Below are 18,142 nucleotides of genomic sequence, written 5' to 3'. Positions count from 1 at the left end.
TCCTTCCTTCCTTCCTTCCTTCCTTCCTTCCTTCCTTCCTTCCTTCCTTCCCTCACATCACAAAGTAACACACCAGCTGTCTCCTGCAGTGGGTTGGAGTTGTCAGCTACTGAGAGGAACCGGGAGAAGCAGACTCTTTCCCTCTGCTCTCACCGTGGCCTCGGGAGACTCGAGAAACCCCACAAGGCGAGGGGCTGCTCCCCACCATCCTGCAAGCAGCACTAGAGCGGACGCTGACTGGTGACCCCAATACAGTCCAGTACAACGCTGTTCACTGTCACTCACCTCTGAGGGCATAGGAGACCGTGGCCTGGGAACACAGACCGAGGTTGCCCCAAACCCCTTGTTCCCGTGGTCACTCTGTCGCAAGAGTTTGTCTGAACAGAACAAAGGCATGTCATAAATCAAGACAACAAATACATTGATGGAAACGCCATTAAGGAGAAGGCAAGTTCTGCCGTGGACCTCCTGTGCTGGCTGGGGGAGTTCTTAGCCTTTAGATCGCTGCTGGGTTCATACATTCTGAAGGATTTCCTTAATAGCCACCAAGGCATTAGGTCGATGCAGAGGTGCACAGGAAATGGCTGAGAAGAACCCGAGCTAGTTTGTACTTAGGTCCTGGACCAGCCACGTTCTAAGCATTTCAGTCCCTGAAGGTTATCCTGTGGTCATGCAAATGTGTGTTTTCTAGCAACTTTTGGCCACAGCATGTGCAGACAGCTCCAGGCCCCACAGGTCAAGGGGCTTGCTTCCCAAACCTCAGGCGGCTGTGAGCACCAGGGGACCCCTTTGCTTCTGGCTCACTAGCTGCACGTCGGGGTTTCTCGGCCCTTTTCTCGAGTGACTCACAGAACGAAGGAGAAGTGTTTGCAGCTTTCTCATAAAGGAATTGCAAGGAACCCCGATGGAGATTTGCGTGGGCACAGTGGACGCCCTCCTGCCCTCCCCACTCGAGGCTCTCTGGAAGCCCCCCAAATCCTGTTTACACAGAGACTCCATCACACAGGCATGATGGGAGTGTGGACAGCCCCAGGAAACTGTAGGGAAAGAGGCTGGCATGGATAAAGCCCGTGCCTTTCAACATTCCCCCTCTAGATAGAGGCGGGACTGCGGATACCGAAGGTCGGATGACTAGACTCAGGGAAAGTCAGAGAATTTCCTCGTGGCTGGGACCAAGTCAGAACAGTAGAGAAGGCTTGGGCCTGGTGCTACATGCCTATAACCCTGGCACATGGGAGGTGAGGCAGGGGCATAGCAAGTTCCAGACCAGCCATGGCTATATAACAAGACTATGTCTCAAAATCTAAGAGAGAGTGCGGGGGCACTTTCCTACAAGCCTCACAGCCTGAGTAGGAAAGATGGTCCTCCCAAAGTTGTCCTGTGACACCCCCTACACACTCACACTGTAGCATGCAGGCATACACAGACACACACATACATGCATGTATATGCATACAATAATTATTTTTAGTAAGTTGGGGGGTTGGTACCCAGCCTCACTCCTGTGTTTATTCTCATCTGTAGCTCATCTCTCCTTGGTATGACAGAGCTTGTCTGGGCTGACAAAGCTTGTCTGCCCACATGCCCTAAAGTCTTGCCTATGTGGGCTATGGTAGAGACACACTCGCCTTCTATCTGCATGGGAAGCAGTGGGTATGAGGGTGTGTGTGTGTGTGTGTGTGTGTGTGTGTGTGTGTGGCCTTAGAAGGATCAGGAACACACACACAGAACAGCTTTGAAAGACAGAGTGTCGGGCTGGATACGTGGCTCAGCGGTTAAGAAAGCTGACTGCTCTTCCAGAGGTCCTGAGTTCAGTTCCCAGCAACCACATGGTGGCTCACAACCATCTGTGATGGGATCCGATGCCCTCTTCTGATGTGTCTGAAGACAGCAACAGTGTACTCACATACATGAAATAAATAAATCTTAAAAAAGAAAAGAAAAAGAAAGACAGACAGAGTGTCACTCAGGTCTTCCCCACCCTCCGTCCCCCTCATCAACAAACTGATTTTGATCTGGGGCAGTTCTAGAATGTTCCCTCCTGGCGTGCAGGTTTTCTCCTCCCCACTATTCCTGGAGCTTCACCCGAAGCTGTGACTCAAAAGAAAAGTAACCATGGATGGAGGAGGACAAGGCCCCAGGGTCGAAGTCCATGTGGCCTCTTCCCCAGGCCTGTCCTCTGGCCAGCTAGGGGCCAGCTAAGGGGGAAACGGGACAGGGTCCTGGGGAAAACCCAGCAACGGTGTCTTCAGGAGAGAAATGTACAAAGAGCAGCAGTTCCTGTCCTCAGCCGTCAAGTTCCGCCCCCGTCCTCGCAGTGCAGCCCACTGGAGGGTTTCCTCAGTGAAAGCCCTGTATGGGGACAGAGGGTAACCCCCTAGATCCTGCAGGCTCACCCAGGGCAGTCAAGGACGCCACACTTGTCCTTTTACAGCTCCTGGCCGTGGTGTTCGACACCTTCAGCGACATCGAAAAGCGCAAGTTCAAGTCTTTGCTGCTGCACAAGAGGACCGCCATCCAGCACGCTTATGGCCTGCTTGCCAGCCGGCGGGTAGGGCCGTGGGGGCGGGGCCACGGGGGAGGGACTTCATTCTCCCCGCTACCATTCTGGCTTGGCAGACCCTGTGGCTGGGCTGTCGTATTGCCCATGGGAGAAATGCAGGTGCCGTCCGTGTCCTCATGTTCCACACCCCCATTCTACCGACTGCCTTCCCGCCCTCTCCTGCAGAGGCCGGCCGGCATCTCCTACAGGCAGTTCGAAGGCTTGATGCGCTTCTACAAGCCCCGGATGAGTGCGAGGGAACGCTTCCTGACTTTCAAGGCCCTGAACCAGAGCAACACACCTCTGCTCAGGTAAGAGCCAGGTAACAGGGACTGGGGGCTGGAGAGATGGCTCAGCGGTTAAGAGCACCGACTGCTCTTCCGAAGGTCCCGAGTTCAAATCCCAGCAACCACATGGTGGCTCACGACCATCTATAATGGGATCTGATGCCCTCTTCTGGGGTGTCTGAAGACAGCTACAATGTACTTACATATAATAATAAATGAATCTTTAACAAGAAGAGAGAGAGAGAGAGAGAGAGAGAGAGAGAGAGAGAGAGAGAGAGAGCTAAGCAGTGCTGGACATTAGGGGGTAGGTGTAGGGAAGCCTTGGAGAGATGCAGATCACATCATGACTCTCACATGGTCGTGTTCCTTGGCGATCTCTTTACAAGCCACAGAAGCCAAACCGTAGTCTGTTTCAGTCCGGTTTGGTTGAAGAGAAACGTTTGAGGCTGGGTGTGCTGACGCGCGTGTCTCTAAGGCCTGAGGCAGGAGGATTGGAAACTTAATGCCTCCCTCAGCTATGTAGAGAGTTTTAGGCCAGCTTGGACTTTTTTCAGATCTTGTCAATACTACTACTACTACTAATATTAACAATAATAATACAGGAGAGGGTGAGATGGCTCAGCAGGTAAAAGCTCCTTTGCCAAGTCTGACGACTTGAGTTTCATTCCTGGGACCCACATGGTGGAAGGAGAGAATCAACCCCTGAAACAATCCCCCCCCCCCACACACACACACGCATGCATGCACGTGCGCACTGGAGCTTGGAGGGACTGAGCCTGAGAGATGTCCAGAGATGTCCGATATCGGTGCTGGCCTTGAGGCCTGTAAGCGCAAGGGTGCTGGGTTCCCCCTGCTGTGAAAGTCAGGGCAGCAGGCGCTCTTTGAATGAGATCATTACTCTGTCATTCCCCGGAGGCCTCTCTTGCCCTCAGGGGCAGCCTCCGCAGGTCAGAGGTGTGGCCTGAGTCACCATAGCCCCTGGAGAACAGAGGCAGTCAGGCAACTAGCTGCAGGTTAGGGCCCTGGCTCAGGGCTGGGTCCCCTAAGGTGTCTGTCTTGGGGGAGAGGCAGCCTTGGGCAGGTGGGAGGAGCAGAGGGTGGGTGTCACCTGTGTGACGGGTCCTTTCACTTTGCTTGTGACAGCCTGAAGGACTTCTATGATATTTACGAAGTCGCTGCTCTGCAGTGGAAGGTGAGTATCTGTGCATCTGCACCCAGCAAGTGAGCAGGGCAGCTCAGCCTTCAATGGTGCGTGGAGCTCAGCCGAAACTGGACCCCGTGACCCAGCCTTCCCAAGGCTTCTCAGAGAGATGAGCCATATGCAAATGTGGTCCATATATGGATCCCCAACCCTAGCTGTTCAGTTTACCATCCAGATCCCTAAATGTCACTGCTGTTCCCAGTTTAGCATCAGGAGTGGGAGGCCAGGCACTGTGGAGGTCTGGGCTAGGTTCTGGTCCCTGGCCCTGACCTTCTCTCCCCCGGGATCCTCGGCAGGCAAAGAAGAACAGACAGCATTGGTTTGATGACCTTCCCCGGACAGCCTTCCTCATCTTCAAAGGTGAGTGTGTGGGACCAAGCTGGGAAGGAAGCCGTTAGCTCGAGAAGGACCGGGAAAGACCCTGATCAGTAATTCACAATCCAAGGGCTAGGCGGGCACCCATAACCACAGCACTGCAGAGGCTCAGACAGAAGGATGGCAAGTTTGCGGTCATTCTGGACTACATAGTAAACCCCATTTCAAAAACAAACTAAGTAAAAGCGTTAGGCCTGATGCCCGCTGTTCTTCATGGGAGAACATGCCCTTTCAATCAAAGACTAGGTTTGTCTTCTTTCAAGACAGGGTTTCTCTGCATAGCCTAGGCTGTCCCGGAACTCACTCTGTAGACCAGGCTGGCCTCGAACTCAGAGATCTGCCTGCCTCTGCCTCCTGAGGGGCCGAGTGCTAGGGCACCCGTGCCCGGCCGACCTTGGACCCTCTAACCTTTACATTTTTCTTCTCTCCAAACAGGGATTAACATCCTTGTGAATTCCAAGGCCTTCCAGTATTTCATGTGTAAGTGTGACCCATCGCAGTTCTGGGCCCCTGTCCTCCTGAGTCCTTCGTTCTTGAAGGTAGAGAGACAAAAGATCCAGAAAGAGCCAAGCACTGGGTTCTGTCCCCAGTACTTCTCCAAAAAAAAAAAAAAAAAAAAAAAAAGCCAAATTCTGAGATCTAGGTACATGCGGATCACCAAACTTATGTGCAGAAGTGCTCAAGAGTGGTCACTTCCTGGCTTTCTGCTCCCTCACTTCAGTTCTAGGTCTCTGTTGCAGACCCCGGACCTCTGGGACCACAGTGATGATAGGGCCCCTCCTGTTTCAGGACACTTCCTCAGCAGACGTGAATCTGTCACCCTGCTTAGTTAAGGAAGTGGGTCTATTTTCGCTCTGCCTGTCCCCCTACATAATACCTAAGTCCTTATAATTTGGTACTTCAGTCCAGAGTCCTTTGGTGATATGGTAACCATAGCAACATGTAATTCTCAACATGTAAGCCGGTCGGGGAGCAGGGAATCTAGCTGAGTGTAGTAGCTCATGACTATAGTCCCAGCACTCGGGAGACTGAGTGAGTGATTGTCACAAGTTCGAAGCCAGTCTGGCCCATCTGAAGGGAAAAAAAAAAAAATTCAGGGGTTGGAAATAGCACTTGGTGGTAGAGTGTTCACGGGCCATGCAGGAAGTCCCCGGTTACCCCAGTATCACACAGAGGTAACAGCAGAGCAACAGTTCAAGTCCCCAACACATCTCACGTACTCAACAGCCAGAAGGGGCTGCGGCAGCACCCCCGGGAAGCTCTCTGATGCTTTCTGAGAAGAAATAATGATCAGAGGCCACAGTTTGAGGGGTAGAGGGCTCACTGCCTGGCCTCGATTATCCCCGGGCTTTCTGCAGACACTGCCAGGGTTTCGTTTGTTTATTTACTATCGACTTATTGGTGAAGGTGATCATTCTATTCCGAGGTCTGATTGGAAGCGTGGAGGCGGAACCCCATAGAAACACACCTCCCCTGTAGATTTTCTTTGAGTAGCTTTGGCTATCCTGGAGCAAGCTCGCTCTGTAAACCAGGCTGGCCTTGAACTCACAGATCTGCCTGCCTCTGCCTCCTAAGTGCTGGGATCAAAGGTGTGAATCACCATGGCCCAGCTGGTGCTTCAGATTTTCAACCCCAGGGCTTTTTTTTTTTTTTTTTTTTTTTTTTAACCTAACTCCACTACTCTGACACATCTTGATTCACAATCTTAACCCAAGGGTCCCCAGCAGCGCAAGCACGTGACCTTTGTCCCAGGGTCCCAGCAGCAGCCCCACCACAGGACTGTGTCAGCTGGAGTGTCACCTAGGGACACGTTTGCTTAAGTGTGCTTCAGGTCCGCAGAAAAAGTTCCTGTCTCTATATGAGGGCAGGTTGCCAAGCCTTTTCCAGGCTCTCACTGCATAGCCCTGGCTGGTCTGGAACTCGCAGAAATCCTCCTGCCTCCGCTTTCCCAGGTGCGGGAATGAAAGGTGTATGCCACTATACTGCCCATCTTTATTTCATTTTATTTCAGATCTTCCCTGATCTCATCTTCCGTGATATCATAATTCTGTAGCATATAATATGTTCAAGTAAGGTATAGAGACTACCCATTATCTCCCAGTGGCTTATATTTTGGCTTATTTTTCTGTTATTTAAAAGCTTTAAGAGGGGCTAGAGAGATGGCTCAGCAGTTAAAAGCACTGGCTGCTCTTCCAGAGGTCCTGAGTCCAATTCCTAGCAACCACAGGGTGGCTCACGACCATCTGTAATGGAATCCGATGCCCTCTTCTGGTGTGTCTGAAGACAGCTACAGTGTGCTCATAAATAAAATAAATAAATCTTTAAAAGCTTTAAGAAGGTCAGCTACTCCTGCCTGTTTCCCGAAGGGATTCCCTGGTTGACGCTGGTCCACAGTGAGAGCTCTAAGCAGAAGTGGGAATATCCTTCAGGAATGATATGCGCCCCCACCCCCTGTTCACGCCCCAGGTGGTCCTGCCCATAGCCCCGCAGGCTGGCTGACCCATCCCTCTGACTCCCTCTCACGGCTTCTCTATCGCAGACTTGGTGGTGGCTGTCAACGGTGTCTGGATCCTGGTGGAGACGTTCATGTTGAAAGGTGAGTTCCGCCTGGGGCCCCTCCCTGCTTTACCCAGAGCTCTCTGCAATGCCACGTCTACCACCTCTCTGTCTTCTAGGTGGGAATTTGACCTCGAAGCACGTGCCCTGGAGTAGCCTCGTGTTTCTCACCAGTAAGTGTGCTGCCTGGCTCTGCCCAGCTGCTGCTTAACCCAACTGTGAGGGCTTCGATCGGCTACAGCACTTCATAGCCCTTCCCTAAAACAGAACCTGGAAGGACCCCCATCTTAGAGGTTTAGTCTGACCCCTTTACCCTGCTTCAAATCCATGCACTTTTTTTTATAAAAGATTTATTTATTTACTTTATGTAAGAATATACTGTAGCTATCTTCAGACACACCAGAGAAGGGCATTGGATCCTATTACAGATGGTTGTGAGCCACCATGTGGTTGCTGGGAATAGAACTCAGGACCACTGGAAGAACAGCGAGTGCTCTTAACGGCTGAGCCATCTCTCCAGTCCAATCCATGTACTTCTTACTGGCCCCTGGTCCCCACCATGTCCTTCAGTCTTACCTCTAGTTGGCCCCCCGACATGTCCCTCAGTCTGGCCTCTAGCCGGCCTTCTCCCCCAGTGGGCTGGGGAGAGCCCAGATCAGCCCCTGTCTTCTTCCTCTTGTCTTAGTCTATGGAGTTGAACTGTTCATGAAGGTGGCTGGCCTGGGCCCTGTGGAGTACCTGTCCTCTGGATGGAACCTGTGAGTAGAGCACACGGTCACCCCGAGGCAGAGGTGTCCATGTCGGCCGTCCTCCCAACCCCCAAAGGACAGGTGGCTCTGGGGACACCCCTGGAGGTGCAGAGGACAGCAAGATCTGTCTGCCTGTGATCCGAGACTTTTCTGGTGCTCTTACCTAAAGCCTCTGGGGCCACCCACACCAGTCCCCATTGATCCCCACTATCCCCAGAGCTGGCTCTCCCTAGTCATCAAGCCTCGTCTCTTTCACAAGGGCCACAGAAGGTGTCACCTCCCCTTGGCTGGCAGTGGGAAAAAAGCCACGGGGCAGAGCCCATGTGGCAAAGCTGGTGTGGCAGCACAGGCCTGCCATCCCAGCACTCGGGAGGTGGAGACAGGAAGATGGGGAGTCCAAGGTCACTTCCAGCAAACAGCTAGATATCTACACCTAGCCGGGCTATGCAAGACCCTGGTTGTTCTGTTTTGCTTTGCTTTGCTTTTGCTTTGTTTGAGACAGGGTTTCTCCATAACAGCCCTGAATGTCCTGGAACTCAGTCTGTAGACCAGGCTGGCCTCAAACTCAACAGGGATGCACCCGCCTCTGCCTCCTGAGTGCTGGGATTAAAGGCGTACACCACCACCCACCAGCTGTGAGACCCTTTAAAAGACAAACAAACAAAATAAAAATGACCATGTGGCCTCCATGTGGCTCTTGGAGGCTGTGCAGCCTCCTTGAGAAGAAGTCAGGGTGTGTTGGGCGGGGGGAGCTGTCATCTCCACTTAGGGTAGAGTAGAGGGCTTATCCCCTGAACACAGAAATCCAAATTCTGCCTAGGTCACACAGAGACACCGTATCAAAGTGGGGACACACACACTCACAGGTGCAAATGACAAATGGGCTACAAGTTTATGTGTCACACGTGAGGGTCCCATCCCAGACACCGTGCCACACAAGAACAGTGGGGCTCCGTGCCTGCCTTCAGTTTCTCAGTGTGGCCAGCCGTCTAGGGGCTACCGAGGCCAAGGCTTCTGGCCTGTCCTTAGAGTAGCACACCGTCCACAGAGGCAGTTTTCGGGCATGTGCGCCCCCCGGGGTTAGAACACCCAAGGGTGACTCTCGCCATGGAAGCCAGCTAAGAGTAGGACCACGGGAGGGAATTGTGAAAGGGAAGCCTGGAACGTCACCAACGAACTGGCTCCTTCTCCCACCCCCCTCCAGGTTCGATTTCTCGGTCACGGCATTCGCCTTTCTGGGACTGCTCGCGCTGACGCTCAACATGGAGCCTTTCTATTTCATTGTGGTCCTGCGTCCCCTTCAGCTGCTGAGGTGACCTGCAGGGCTTGGGAGTGGGCAACGGATGGGCGTTGAGGGCTGGGGACCCTGGGGATTAGCCCATGAGATTTCGCTGCTGGCAGGGGAACCCCCATCTTTAGCCTGAGCTATTCAGGAGAGAGGCGCACAGTGCTCTCGGTGGGCAGAATGGCCCAGCCTGCAGCCCAGGGAGAGCTACGCTGCCTACTTGCCCAGTCTTTAGTCAGGGCATCTTACCTTTGAGGAACTGGAGGGATGTCCCTGGTCGTTGCTGGTTCCTATTTCAACCTATGTTCCTGGGGGCTTTGTTCCTGCTGCCCGGCTTTTTCGGATCCCAGTGGGGTCCCTCTTACCTTCCTCGGGGCTTGGGCTTTTGGGGACTCAGGAGTCAGGGCTGCCATGTCTACCTACCATGTCCCCGCTCTGCCTTTCCTCCCAGGCCAACTAGAGCTGTTGATTGATTGTGCACCCCTTTTCCTGAGCTTGTCCGATTGTGCACCCCCTTTTCCTGAGCGTGTCCCAATTGCGCACCCCATTTCCCGAGCTTGTCATGTTATCTGAGCTGCTGGCTTCATCTGTCTACTCCAGTGGGAGACTTGGTGCATTTTTTTAAAAACCAGCATGACATGATGAGGCTAGCCCGGTCTGTGGCTCCTCAGAGAGACTTGGCCTGCCCCCAGTGTCCCGGGTCTGTCCCGTCCCGTGCCACAGTTTAGAAGTCCCCAGGGAAGTGAGCTCAGCCTCGTCTTGACGTGGGGAGAGGAGGGCTTACAGGGTTCTGGCCTGTCTGAGGAAGGGGCTGTGTGGCCATGCCCCTGCCTCCGCGGTCCCAGCAACGCCGTTCTCGTTGCCCAGGTTATTTAAACTGAAGAAACGCTACCGCAACGTGCTGGACACCATGTTTGAGCTGCTGCCGCGCATGGCCAGGTACTGCCCGCCTCTCAACCTGCAGGTCCAGGCCGCACGAGGCTCATGTAGGGGTCTGGGGAAAAGGGAACAAGGAGGCATCTCAGGAAGGCCGGATTCAGGGGCTTGGGGGTGGCCTTCAAAGAGACAGAATCTGGACCCTGCGGGTCCCCTCGGCAGCACTGGCCTGGCCGAACTGTCTAGCGGGGAGGGCAGGGAGCTGTCGACTTAACCACCTGTGTCTACGTTCACAGGTAAGGGGTCACCTGTGAGCCTACCTTCACAGGTAAGGGGTGCATCTCTGGACAAGGGGCATCTGTCCCTAGCGTCCCCCCACTGTGAGCCACGCGGCCCCTCCCCCGCAGACACTTTGCGACGGACGGTCACTTGGCCAGGGCTAGGGGCATGCCTCCCGCAGTCAGTGCCGGGGGAGACCAGGACGCGCTGCAGCTGCCCACCCCCGTCCCCTCCCTCCCACCCTGACCGCCCCTGTCCCTCTGCCTCCCCAGCCTTGGCCTCACGCTGCTCACCTTCTACTATTCCTTCGCCATCGTGGGCATGGAGTTCTTCCACGGGCGGCTGACCCCCAACTGCTGCAAGTGAGTGGGCTCAGGAGGTTCTGGGTCTGCCCAGTGACAGTGTGGGAGCAGCCAGCGTCACCCATCCCTAGCTCAGGCCTCAGTTGACACACCCCCTCCCCAGAACCAGAGTAGCCCTCACCCCTGATAGCTCCCAGGAGACACCGGGACCTGGCAAGAGACCAGAGAGATGACATGGGTGACACCTCTGTGGCCCTTCCCCTTCCCCTCCCCTCCAAAAGGAAATGAGCACGACCCACCATCACTGTGTCCAGTTACGACTGCCCATGCAGCCTTGGTGTTTATAGGCTACCAGTGACCCTTGTATGTATCCAGCAGACAACTTCACCGAGAGCCCCATCGAAGTCAGGGTTTCTAGCCCTGCGCAAACATCATGACCAAGAAACAAGTTGGGGAGGAAAGGTTTTATTCAGTTTACACTTTCCACACTGCTGTTCATCACCAAAGGAAGTCAGGACTAGAACTCAGGAAGCAGGAGCTGATGCAGAGGCCATGGAGGGATGCTGCTTCCTGGCTTGCTTCCCCTGGCTTGCTCAGCCTGCTCTCTTATAGAATCCAAGACTACCAGCCCAGGGATAGCACCACCCACAAGGGGCCCTCCTGCCTTGATCACTAATTGAGAAAATGCCTTGCAGCTGGATCTCATGGAGGCATCTCCCCCATGGAGTTCTCTGTGATAACTCCCGCTTGTGTCAAGTTGACACACAAAACCAGCCAGTACACAGCCCATAACTATGGTCACCTGATAGGTCCATAGTCCTCCATCATGGTCCATGTACCTATCAGGCTGGGGACACAGCCTTGCTCAGTTAGCTGGCTAGTGAGCTCCCTGGTGTCGTGGGCACCTAACTCTAACAAATGGCAGAGGAGTATAAAGCTGGAGTGTGGCAAAGAGGGTCCCCTCCAAGTGGAGCAACTGGGTCAAAGCAGGGACGCATGGGTAGCGCCCCAGAGGCCCCCCCATCTCACCACCTCTGCCTCCTCCACGGCAGCTTGCAGACACGTCCAGTGATGGTGCATGGGGCAGGATATGGGTGGCTCAGGGAGGCAAGGAGACCCCCTAGCCAGACATCGGTTTGCGTGCTTGCCCCAGTGAAGGGGATCAGTCAGTCATCTTGTAACCCTCCTGCCCTCTCGTTAGCACCAGCACGGTGGCTGACGCCTACCGGTTCATCAACCACACTGTGGGCAATAAGACCAAGGTGGAGGAGGGCTACTACTATCTCAACAACTTTGACAACATCCTCAACAGCTTCGGTGAGCGAGTCCTGGAGGGTACTCCTGGCCTTAGTCTGGCTCAGAGTTGCATAAGGCCTCCCCCCCCTCCCTGGCCCCTGGGTGCCCTTCCTGGGGTCCATTTTTTTTTTTTTTTAAAGTTTATTTTACATATATGAGCACACTCTTGCTCCCTTCAGACCTGCCAGAAGAGGGCATCGGATCCCGTCACAGATGGTTGTGAGCCACCATGTGGTTGCTGGGAATTGAACTCAGGACCTGCGGAAGAGCACTCAGTGCTCTTAACCACTGAGCCATCTCTCCAGCCCCACTTGGGGGGGGGTCCCTTCTACAGCAATACTGTGCGATTGTAGGACAGGTGGAGCCAGGCTCGCCCAGGCACCAGACCTCACAGTGATGGAGAGATAAGAGGCCCCAGCTGGAGGGCTGCAGTGTCAGCATGGTGTGGCGTGCCTCAGTGCCAGCAGGGGCCATGGGGCAATAGTCATGCAGCCCCTGACAGGTCCCGGGGCTCCTCTCTGCTCCATGGTTTCTTTCGAAAGCCAGATGTCGGGGAGGATGTCCCCATGCAGGGCGTGGCCTCTCCTCAATACCAGCCTTAGCCTGAGATAGCCTGCCATGGGCTCTTTAGTCAAAGGGCATGCCTTTTGGGGGAGAGGTTGGGTGGCACGCCTCCTTGCAAACAGTTCCGAAGGGACTGAGAGGGCCTTTGTCATTGGCCTGAGGCTACCCCCTCTTCCCCTGCAGTGACCTTGTTTGAGCTCACCGTTGTCAACAATTGGTACATCATCATGGTAAGCTCTGACCCCCCCCCCCGCCAACCATTTCTCTTCCCGTCCTCACAGAGTGTGGGGGTCCTTTATCATGCTCTAGTGGAAGCCACCCCCCCATGTGGGTGGCACCACCCCCTCGGCTCTGTGCCGCTGGCTATCTCCCCTCCCTGTGCCCCCTGACAGGCTCTGGGTATCTGACTGTTGGTCAGCAGTGTGCCACGCCAGGCCCTGTGGCGTGAATCCGTAGGTAGTGTCAACTGCTTGGGAGACTGAGGCAGGAGAATCACTTTAGTCCACAGACTCTAAAATAAAGCAAAGAGAGTATGGGGGGGGAAGGCTTTCTTCCCCCCCCCCCCATTCCTTAAATTCTCTCCCGCTGGAGACTCTCTGTGCTGGCCTGGGCTCCAGTCAGTCACACTGGAGAGGGCTGGGGTCTGATGCTACTACAGAAAGGAACGCTCAGATCAGAGGAGCAAGAGGCCCTTGCCTCAGGGCCCCACACGCACAGGGAGGTCCCCGGGCTGACGGACACAGAAGACGGTGGCCCTTGCTGCCCACGAACTCACTTACCCACTGTCCCCTCCAGGAAGGTGTCACCTCGCAGACCTCCCACTGGAGCCGCCTGTACTTCATGACCTTTTACATCGTGACCATGGTAGGTGTTGCCACAGCCATGCTCGCCCCTCCCCCCCTCTCCCCGTCCCTGTCATCTAACAGGGCCACAACCCCCACACTGCCTCTCCCCGGCCAGGTGGTGATGACCATTATCGTGGCCTTCATCCTGGAGGCCTTCGTCTTCCGCATGAACTACAGCCGCAAGAACCAGGACTCAGAAGGTCTGTACGGGTGTCACGCCCCGAGCACTGGCTGCCCCACTGGCCATCTGCTGCCCCCCCCCCATCCCCGCTGTCTGTCCCCCGGGCCTGTGGTCTCCACTGCGGCAGCTCAGCTTCTGCATTTGCCTTGTCTGTCCAGGTCTCATTTGTATGCGTGGTTAGAAATCTAATGGAAAAATGCCCAGTTTCTAAATGTATAACAAGTAGCCGCCAGCCATCATCCTGCTGTGGAAGGAGCTGCCCGTCATCTCCCTCCCAACCCTGTACAAACTCTGACCAACGCATACTAAGAGCCAGGGCAGAGGGACAGCCCAGTCCCATCAGCCAGTGCCACATTTCCTTATACTACACCCCCCAGCTCGCGACCACGGTGTGAGCCTTCAGCGCAGCCGCGTTTCTCTGTAATACGCTCAGACCACCACAGATCCCTATTCCGGCCGTGAGCAGTTCACCGCAGAGGTGGACAGCGTCCCTTCTGCAGCCCAGTGTCCTGGCTGTGCTCCCTGCTTCCTGCGTGCACAGCCCGTCTTCACACTTAGCTGTGTGGCGGCTCAGTGTTGCCGTACGCAGCGTGTACAAAGCCCCGGCTTGCAACCCCGAACTGAAGCAAGGAAAGGAAACGAACAGCAGAACAGACCTCCCGTTCCTACCTGTTGTTAAGTCGGTGTGGTAGCCAGCGAGTTGATTTGACATATGCACACCAACGTGTGTGATTAGAGTCAGTCTTGTTGGATGAGTGGTCCTCAAATCTCTGCATCCTCGATACCGCCTGACCCTTTTCTGTTTTTCCTGGAGACATTCTCTTCAAGCCTCTATTACTGTGAGATGGGCGCTCATGTAGCCCAGGCTGGCCTCAGACTTGCTAGGCAGCCAAGGCTGGCCTTGAGGTGGTCTATCCACTCTCCATACCCTAATACTGAGATTACCACACCCTGCTCTCCCTGATGCCCTGTGTCCCTATAAGCGTTTGGCTAGACACGCACCGTTAGCGAGGGGAGAGGGAGGAGGAAACTACTGCATGGGAGGGAAGATCAGACTCCACAGTGGGGGAAAGCGGTTATGGGACCCGGCTCTCCCGACCCTCAGTGGACAGCGGCATCGTCATCGAGAAGGAAATATCCAAGGAGGAGCTTCTGGCCGTCCTGGAGCTTTATCGCGAGGAGCGAGGCACCTCCTCTGACGTGACCCGGCTGCTGGACACCCTCTCTCAGATGGAGAAATACCAGGTAAGGGGCCACAGGCTCCGCGGATTGCAGAGGGGGCGGGGCCACAGGCTCTGCGGATTGCAAGACTGGGGGGGGCACCCACACAGTCAATGGGATAGGAGCAGCAGCCTCCCCCATGTCCCACCCCTAGGTGAGTCCACGCCCCCCCCCACACACACACACACTTCACAGCCTCCGTTCCTCCGTTCCTCCCTAGCAAAATTCCATGGTGTTTCTGGGACGGCGATCGAGAACCAAAAGTGACCTGAGTCTGAAGATGTACCAGGAGGAGATCCAGGTAGGGGCCCGCGCGCCGGGAGGCGCCCTTCTGGTGGAGGGCTCAGGACCAAGGCCCCTGGCAGCCCCCGTGCTGATGCATCTTCCGATACTTGGCTGCATTCCTGGGTGGCCGCCCTCCCATCCTGTCCATTGCTTGGCCGTGCTGCCCCTCGAGGGTGCCCAGTGTCTCCCCCCTCCCCTCATGGATTTTTCTAGAGATTTGAGTGACAGGAAGGAAGAGACCAGGGCCCCTGCAAGACCTGCTGCCTCTTCCTGCCCCTGTTGCCTGATGGGATTAAGCTCTGAGAGATGGCTTTTTGACCTGGGGCCTTTTGATTTTAAGAAGGATAAGGTCAATTTCCTTCCTTCCTTCCTTCCCCTCCACCACCTCCCAGTCTTCCGATACCAGCAGCTGTTGAAAGTGTAAGCACCATGTGGGTCGCCACTAAGTCCTTGCAGCTGTACCCCAAGGCATGAGCCCTGCTTCTCAGGGGCCTCTGGGATTTCCTCTGCGGCAGCTTCATTATCACAGGATGTTTCGGTTGGCTCCCTTATGTGTGTGGAGGCCATAAGCCTTGTGTCACTGTGAGCCATCGAAGGGCAGCAGCAGTGTCTGAGCCCGGGACCTGGCCTCCTCCAGAGCCTGTGTGTGGCCTGGCTCAGGCCTCTGTTTTTGTGGCTTTTTGGTCTATTGGGGGCCATTGTCTGTAGCCCCAGAGTTGTTTGGATGGTGATCTCAGTGGGTAGACCTGGCTCTGCCTCTGCTGTCCTCCCCCTGCCCCTAAGCAGAGGTTCTTCCACTGTCCCACCCCTACCCCCCCCCCCCGGGCCCATGTGTCCCTCACATTGGCTGGGAGAGCGGGAGAGTTGGCAGGAGAGCCACCCTCAGCAGCGCACGCCTCTTCTCTAGGAGTGGTACGAGGAACATGCCCGGGAACAGGAACAGCAGAAGCTCAGGGGCGGTGTGCCCGGCCCCGCAGCCCAGCAGCCCCCTGGCAGTCGCCAGCGGTCCCAGACCGTCACCTAGCCAGGTTTCATCAAACCAGCCTCTTCTATGCAATAACACCATAGTATTATGTACTACGATGTATGGGAACCATGTGTGTGTATGTAGGCACACTCATATATATGCACATATTTACACAGAGACAGAAAAGGGACTAGCCAGGGTCCGTTCCAACCACCTTGCTCTGTCTTCCTGAGCTCTATCGGCTTAGGCTGGGGGCCCAGGCCTGGCCGAGCTCTCTTCCTACCATGGAAAACTCTGGAAGCCCTCTGCTCAAGAAGCCCCTTAAATAGGCTGTCTCGTCTTAGCAATGCCGGCTTTCCCGTGGGGGTAGCTTGACCGCCTCCCAGCTGTGGCCTCGGGCTTCGTCCCTGCATCGTCCCTACCTGAACCCCAGCCACCACAGGTGTCTGTGTCTGGTATGAGGGATAAAACCACTAGGAAGAAACCCCACATCCTGCAGGATGACATCTGTTGATGATAAAAGTGTTAGAAGGTTCCCTTGAGGGATCAGTGCCTGGGATCCAAGGGGAGACAGCAGAGCTTACTCTCTCAGGCTCCCAAGTCTTTTCTTGTTGCTGGAACCCTACCACAGCCTCCCCGGGGGAATCCCTCTCCGCAGGAAAAAGCCAACCAGAGGCCCTGGGAATTTAACTTGCTCAGAGGAGTTCATTTGAACTGGTGCTGAAGGCAGCCCCCCATCACCTCCCACACGTTCACACTGCCTCCTCCAAGGTTCTCATAAGCTAGGTGGGTAGGGGTGGCGGCGAGTCAGGTCAGGTGACTTGTGGGAGTTCTTTTGATGCCACCACAAGGTGGTGACTGGGTAGTGCTAGTGCGTGGTGGCAGAGGGATGGAGCCCTGCTGTTTTGTCCACAAGGGGCTGAAGGCAGGCAGGGCCGGAAGTTGCCTAGCACCCCTGCACCCCTACCCCCGTGCATTCCCTCCAGGCTAACCTGGCCTTCCAAACCTGCTGTTGCTTGGGAGTTGGAAGTGGGCAGGCATAGGTCCCTGTCCTGTTCTCCTAGCTGCTGATCCAGGGGTCAAGCTGGAAATCGGATGTTTTTACTTTAAATAAAGCACAGTCACCCCCCCCCACACACACACACACCGCCCCCAGGAAAAACCTCTGGTTTCCACAGAGAGTCAGAAGACTGGCCAAGTCCCTTCCACTTCAAAGAGCTCTTGGCCTCCACCAGAGCTCAGCCTGGACTCCAGGCCCCAGCTCTGAGAAGCAGCTTCATTTCCTGCCTTAGCGTCTGTGTACGGGTGGCATTTTGGAAGCAGAAAGAGGGGAGGCCTATAAAGAGGGCTGGGGGGGGGGCTCTGAGCAACCAGCCTGGTTCTAGGTCCCTCCCTCTACCTCAGGTACCCTCAGCCTTGGGGAGCAGGCTCAGGTAGAAGGGACTGCTCTTGGGCCCCAGGTAGAGGTACTAAAACCCCCCAGGTCTAGCATATACCAGCCAGGTGCCTGAGGGAGACAGGGCCGTCAGGCCAAACTGTAGCCTCCTGTCTTGTCACGCAGCCTGAGAAAAACCCGTCCCCACAGAGCCACCTTTGAGCACACACCAAGCTGACCCTCAGACTTGCAAGCCGGGCAGGGAACAGACTGTGTCACCCACAGCCGTAAGCTGAGGCTCCTGGGATCCCTAAGCCAGATGCCCCTTCCCTCGATTCTGCAGAGTGAGAAGTGGTGGCTCCGTGTCAGAGCCTAGCAGGGGTAGAGCCTCCCTGCTGCTTCTCCCGATTGGGGATGGGGTGGGAACAGTGTCCAGCCCCTCCCTCTGGCTCCCCCCCCCCCTCCTTCCACCCTAGCCTTACTCCACACCGTGCAGACAATCATTTTGTATGGGTTAAGAGCCACGTCGTCGTCGTCGGAAGGTTTTATACAGTGATTTCTTACCTAGGAACCCACTGTGCCCAGATTTCTGGTGTGCCAATAAAAGAGCCTCTGCTTTATAGACGCGGCTGCAGCCTTTGATTTCCAGCTTGTTGGTGGGTGGGCCACTACTGACCTCACATGTCCCCACCATCCAGCCTTAAGGTCACCTGTCCAGACAAAGACCCGACGAGACCCCGTGGGGCTCTTCTGGTACGCTTGAAATAACTCATCTTTTATTTTGGGGAACAACAACAATAACAAACAAAAACAAAACAAAACCCAACAGTCCAAGTCTCTCAATTACAGCTGAAGGCAGTCAGGGAGTGAGTGGCACTTTTAAAAGGCTGGTCACGCCGGGCGGTGGTAGCGCACACCTTTAATCCCAGCACTCGGGAGGCAGAGGCAGGCGGATT

General features: G+C 55.2%; 1 protein-coding gene across 3 annotated transcripts in view; it reads left to right on the top strand.

Moving 5' to 3' along the window:
• Tpcn1 (two pore segment channel 1) overlaps positions 1-17,819 on the top strand; it is a 54,505-nt gene extending 36,686 nt beyond the window's left edge. For all 3 annotated transcript variants that reach the window (XM_021186759.2, XM_029533674.1, XM_029533675.1), the window contains 18 exons: positions 2,435-2,551; positions 2,729-2,853; positions 3,973-4,021; positions 4,327-4,390; positions 4,841-4,885; positions 6,945-7,001; positions 7,081-7,134; positions 7,647-7,719; positions 8,915-9,022; positions 9,863-9,934; positions 10,423-10,512; positions 11,654-11,769; positions 12,496-12,542; positions 13,108-13,176; positions 13,273-13,357; positions 14,444-14,583; positions 14,780-14,860; positions 15,752-17,819. In XM_021186759.2, coding sequence (XP_021042418.1) covers positions 2,435-2,551; positions 2,729-2,853; positions 3,973-4,021; positions 4,327-4,390; positions 4,841-4,885; positions 6,945-7,001; positions 7,081-7,134; positions 7,647-7,719; positions 8,915-9,022; positions 9,863-9,934; positions 10,423-10,512; positions 11,654-11,769; positions 12,496-12,542; positions 13,108-13,176; positions 13,273-13,357; positions 14,444-14,583; positions 14,780-14,860; positions 15,752-15,868 — 1,509 coding nt within the window. In that variant the 3' untranslated portion in view covers positions 15,869-17,819. The remainder of the gene's footprint in view (positions 1-2,434; positions 2,552-2,728; positions 2,854-3,972; positions 4,022-4,326; positions 4,391-4,840; positions 4,886-6,944; positions 7,002-7,080; positions 7,135-7,646; positions 7,720-8,914; positions 9,023-9,862; positions 9,935-10,422; positions 10,513-11,653; positions 11,770-12,495; positions 12,543-13,107; positions 13,177-13,272; positions 13,358-14,443; positions 14,584-14,779; positions 14,861-15,751) is intronic.
• The last annotated feature ends 323 nt before the right edge of the window (positions 17,820-18,142 follow it).

Source organism: Mus pahari, chromosome 23 (assembly GCF_900095145.1).
Source record: "Mus pahari chromosome 23, PAHARI_EIJ_v1.1, whole genome shotgun sequence".
NCBI classification, from domain to species: Eukaryota; Metazoa; Chordata; class Mammalia; order Rodentia; family Muridae; genus Mus; species Mus pahari.
This window is presented reverse-complemented; position numbering and strand designations above follow the sequence as displayed.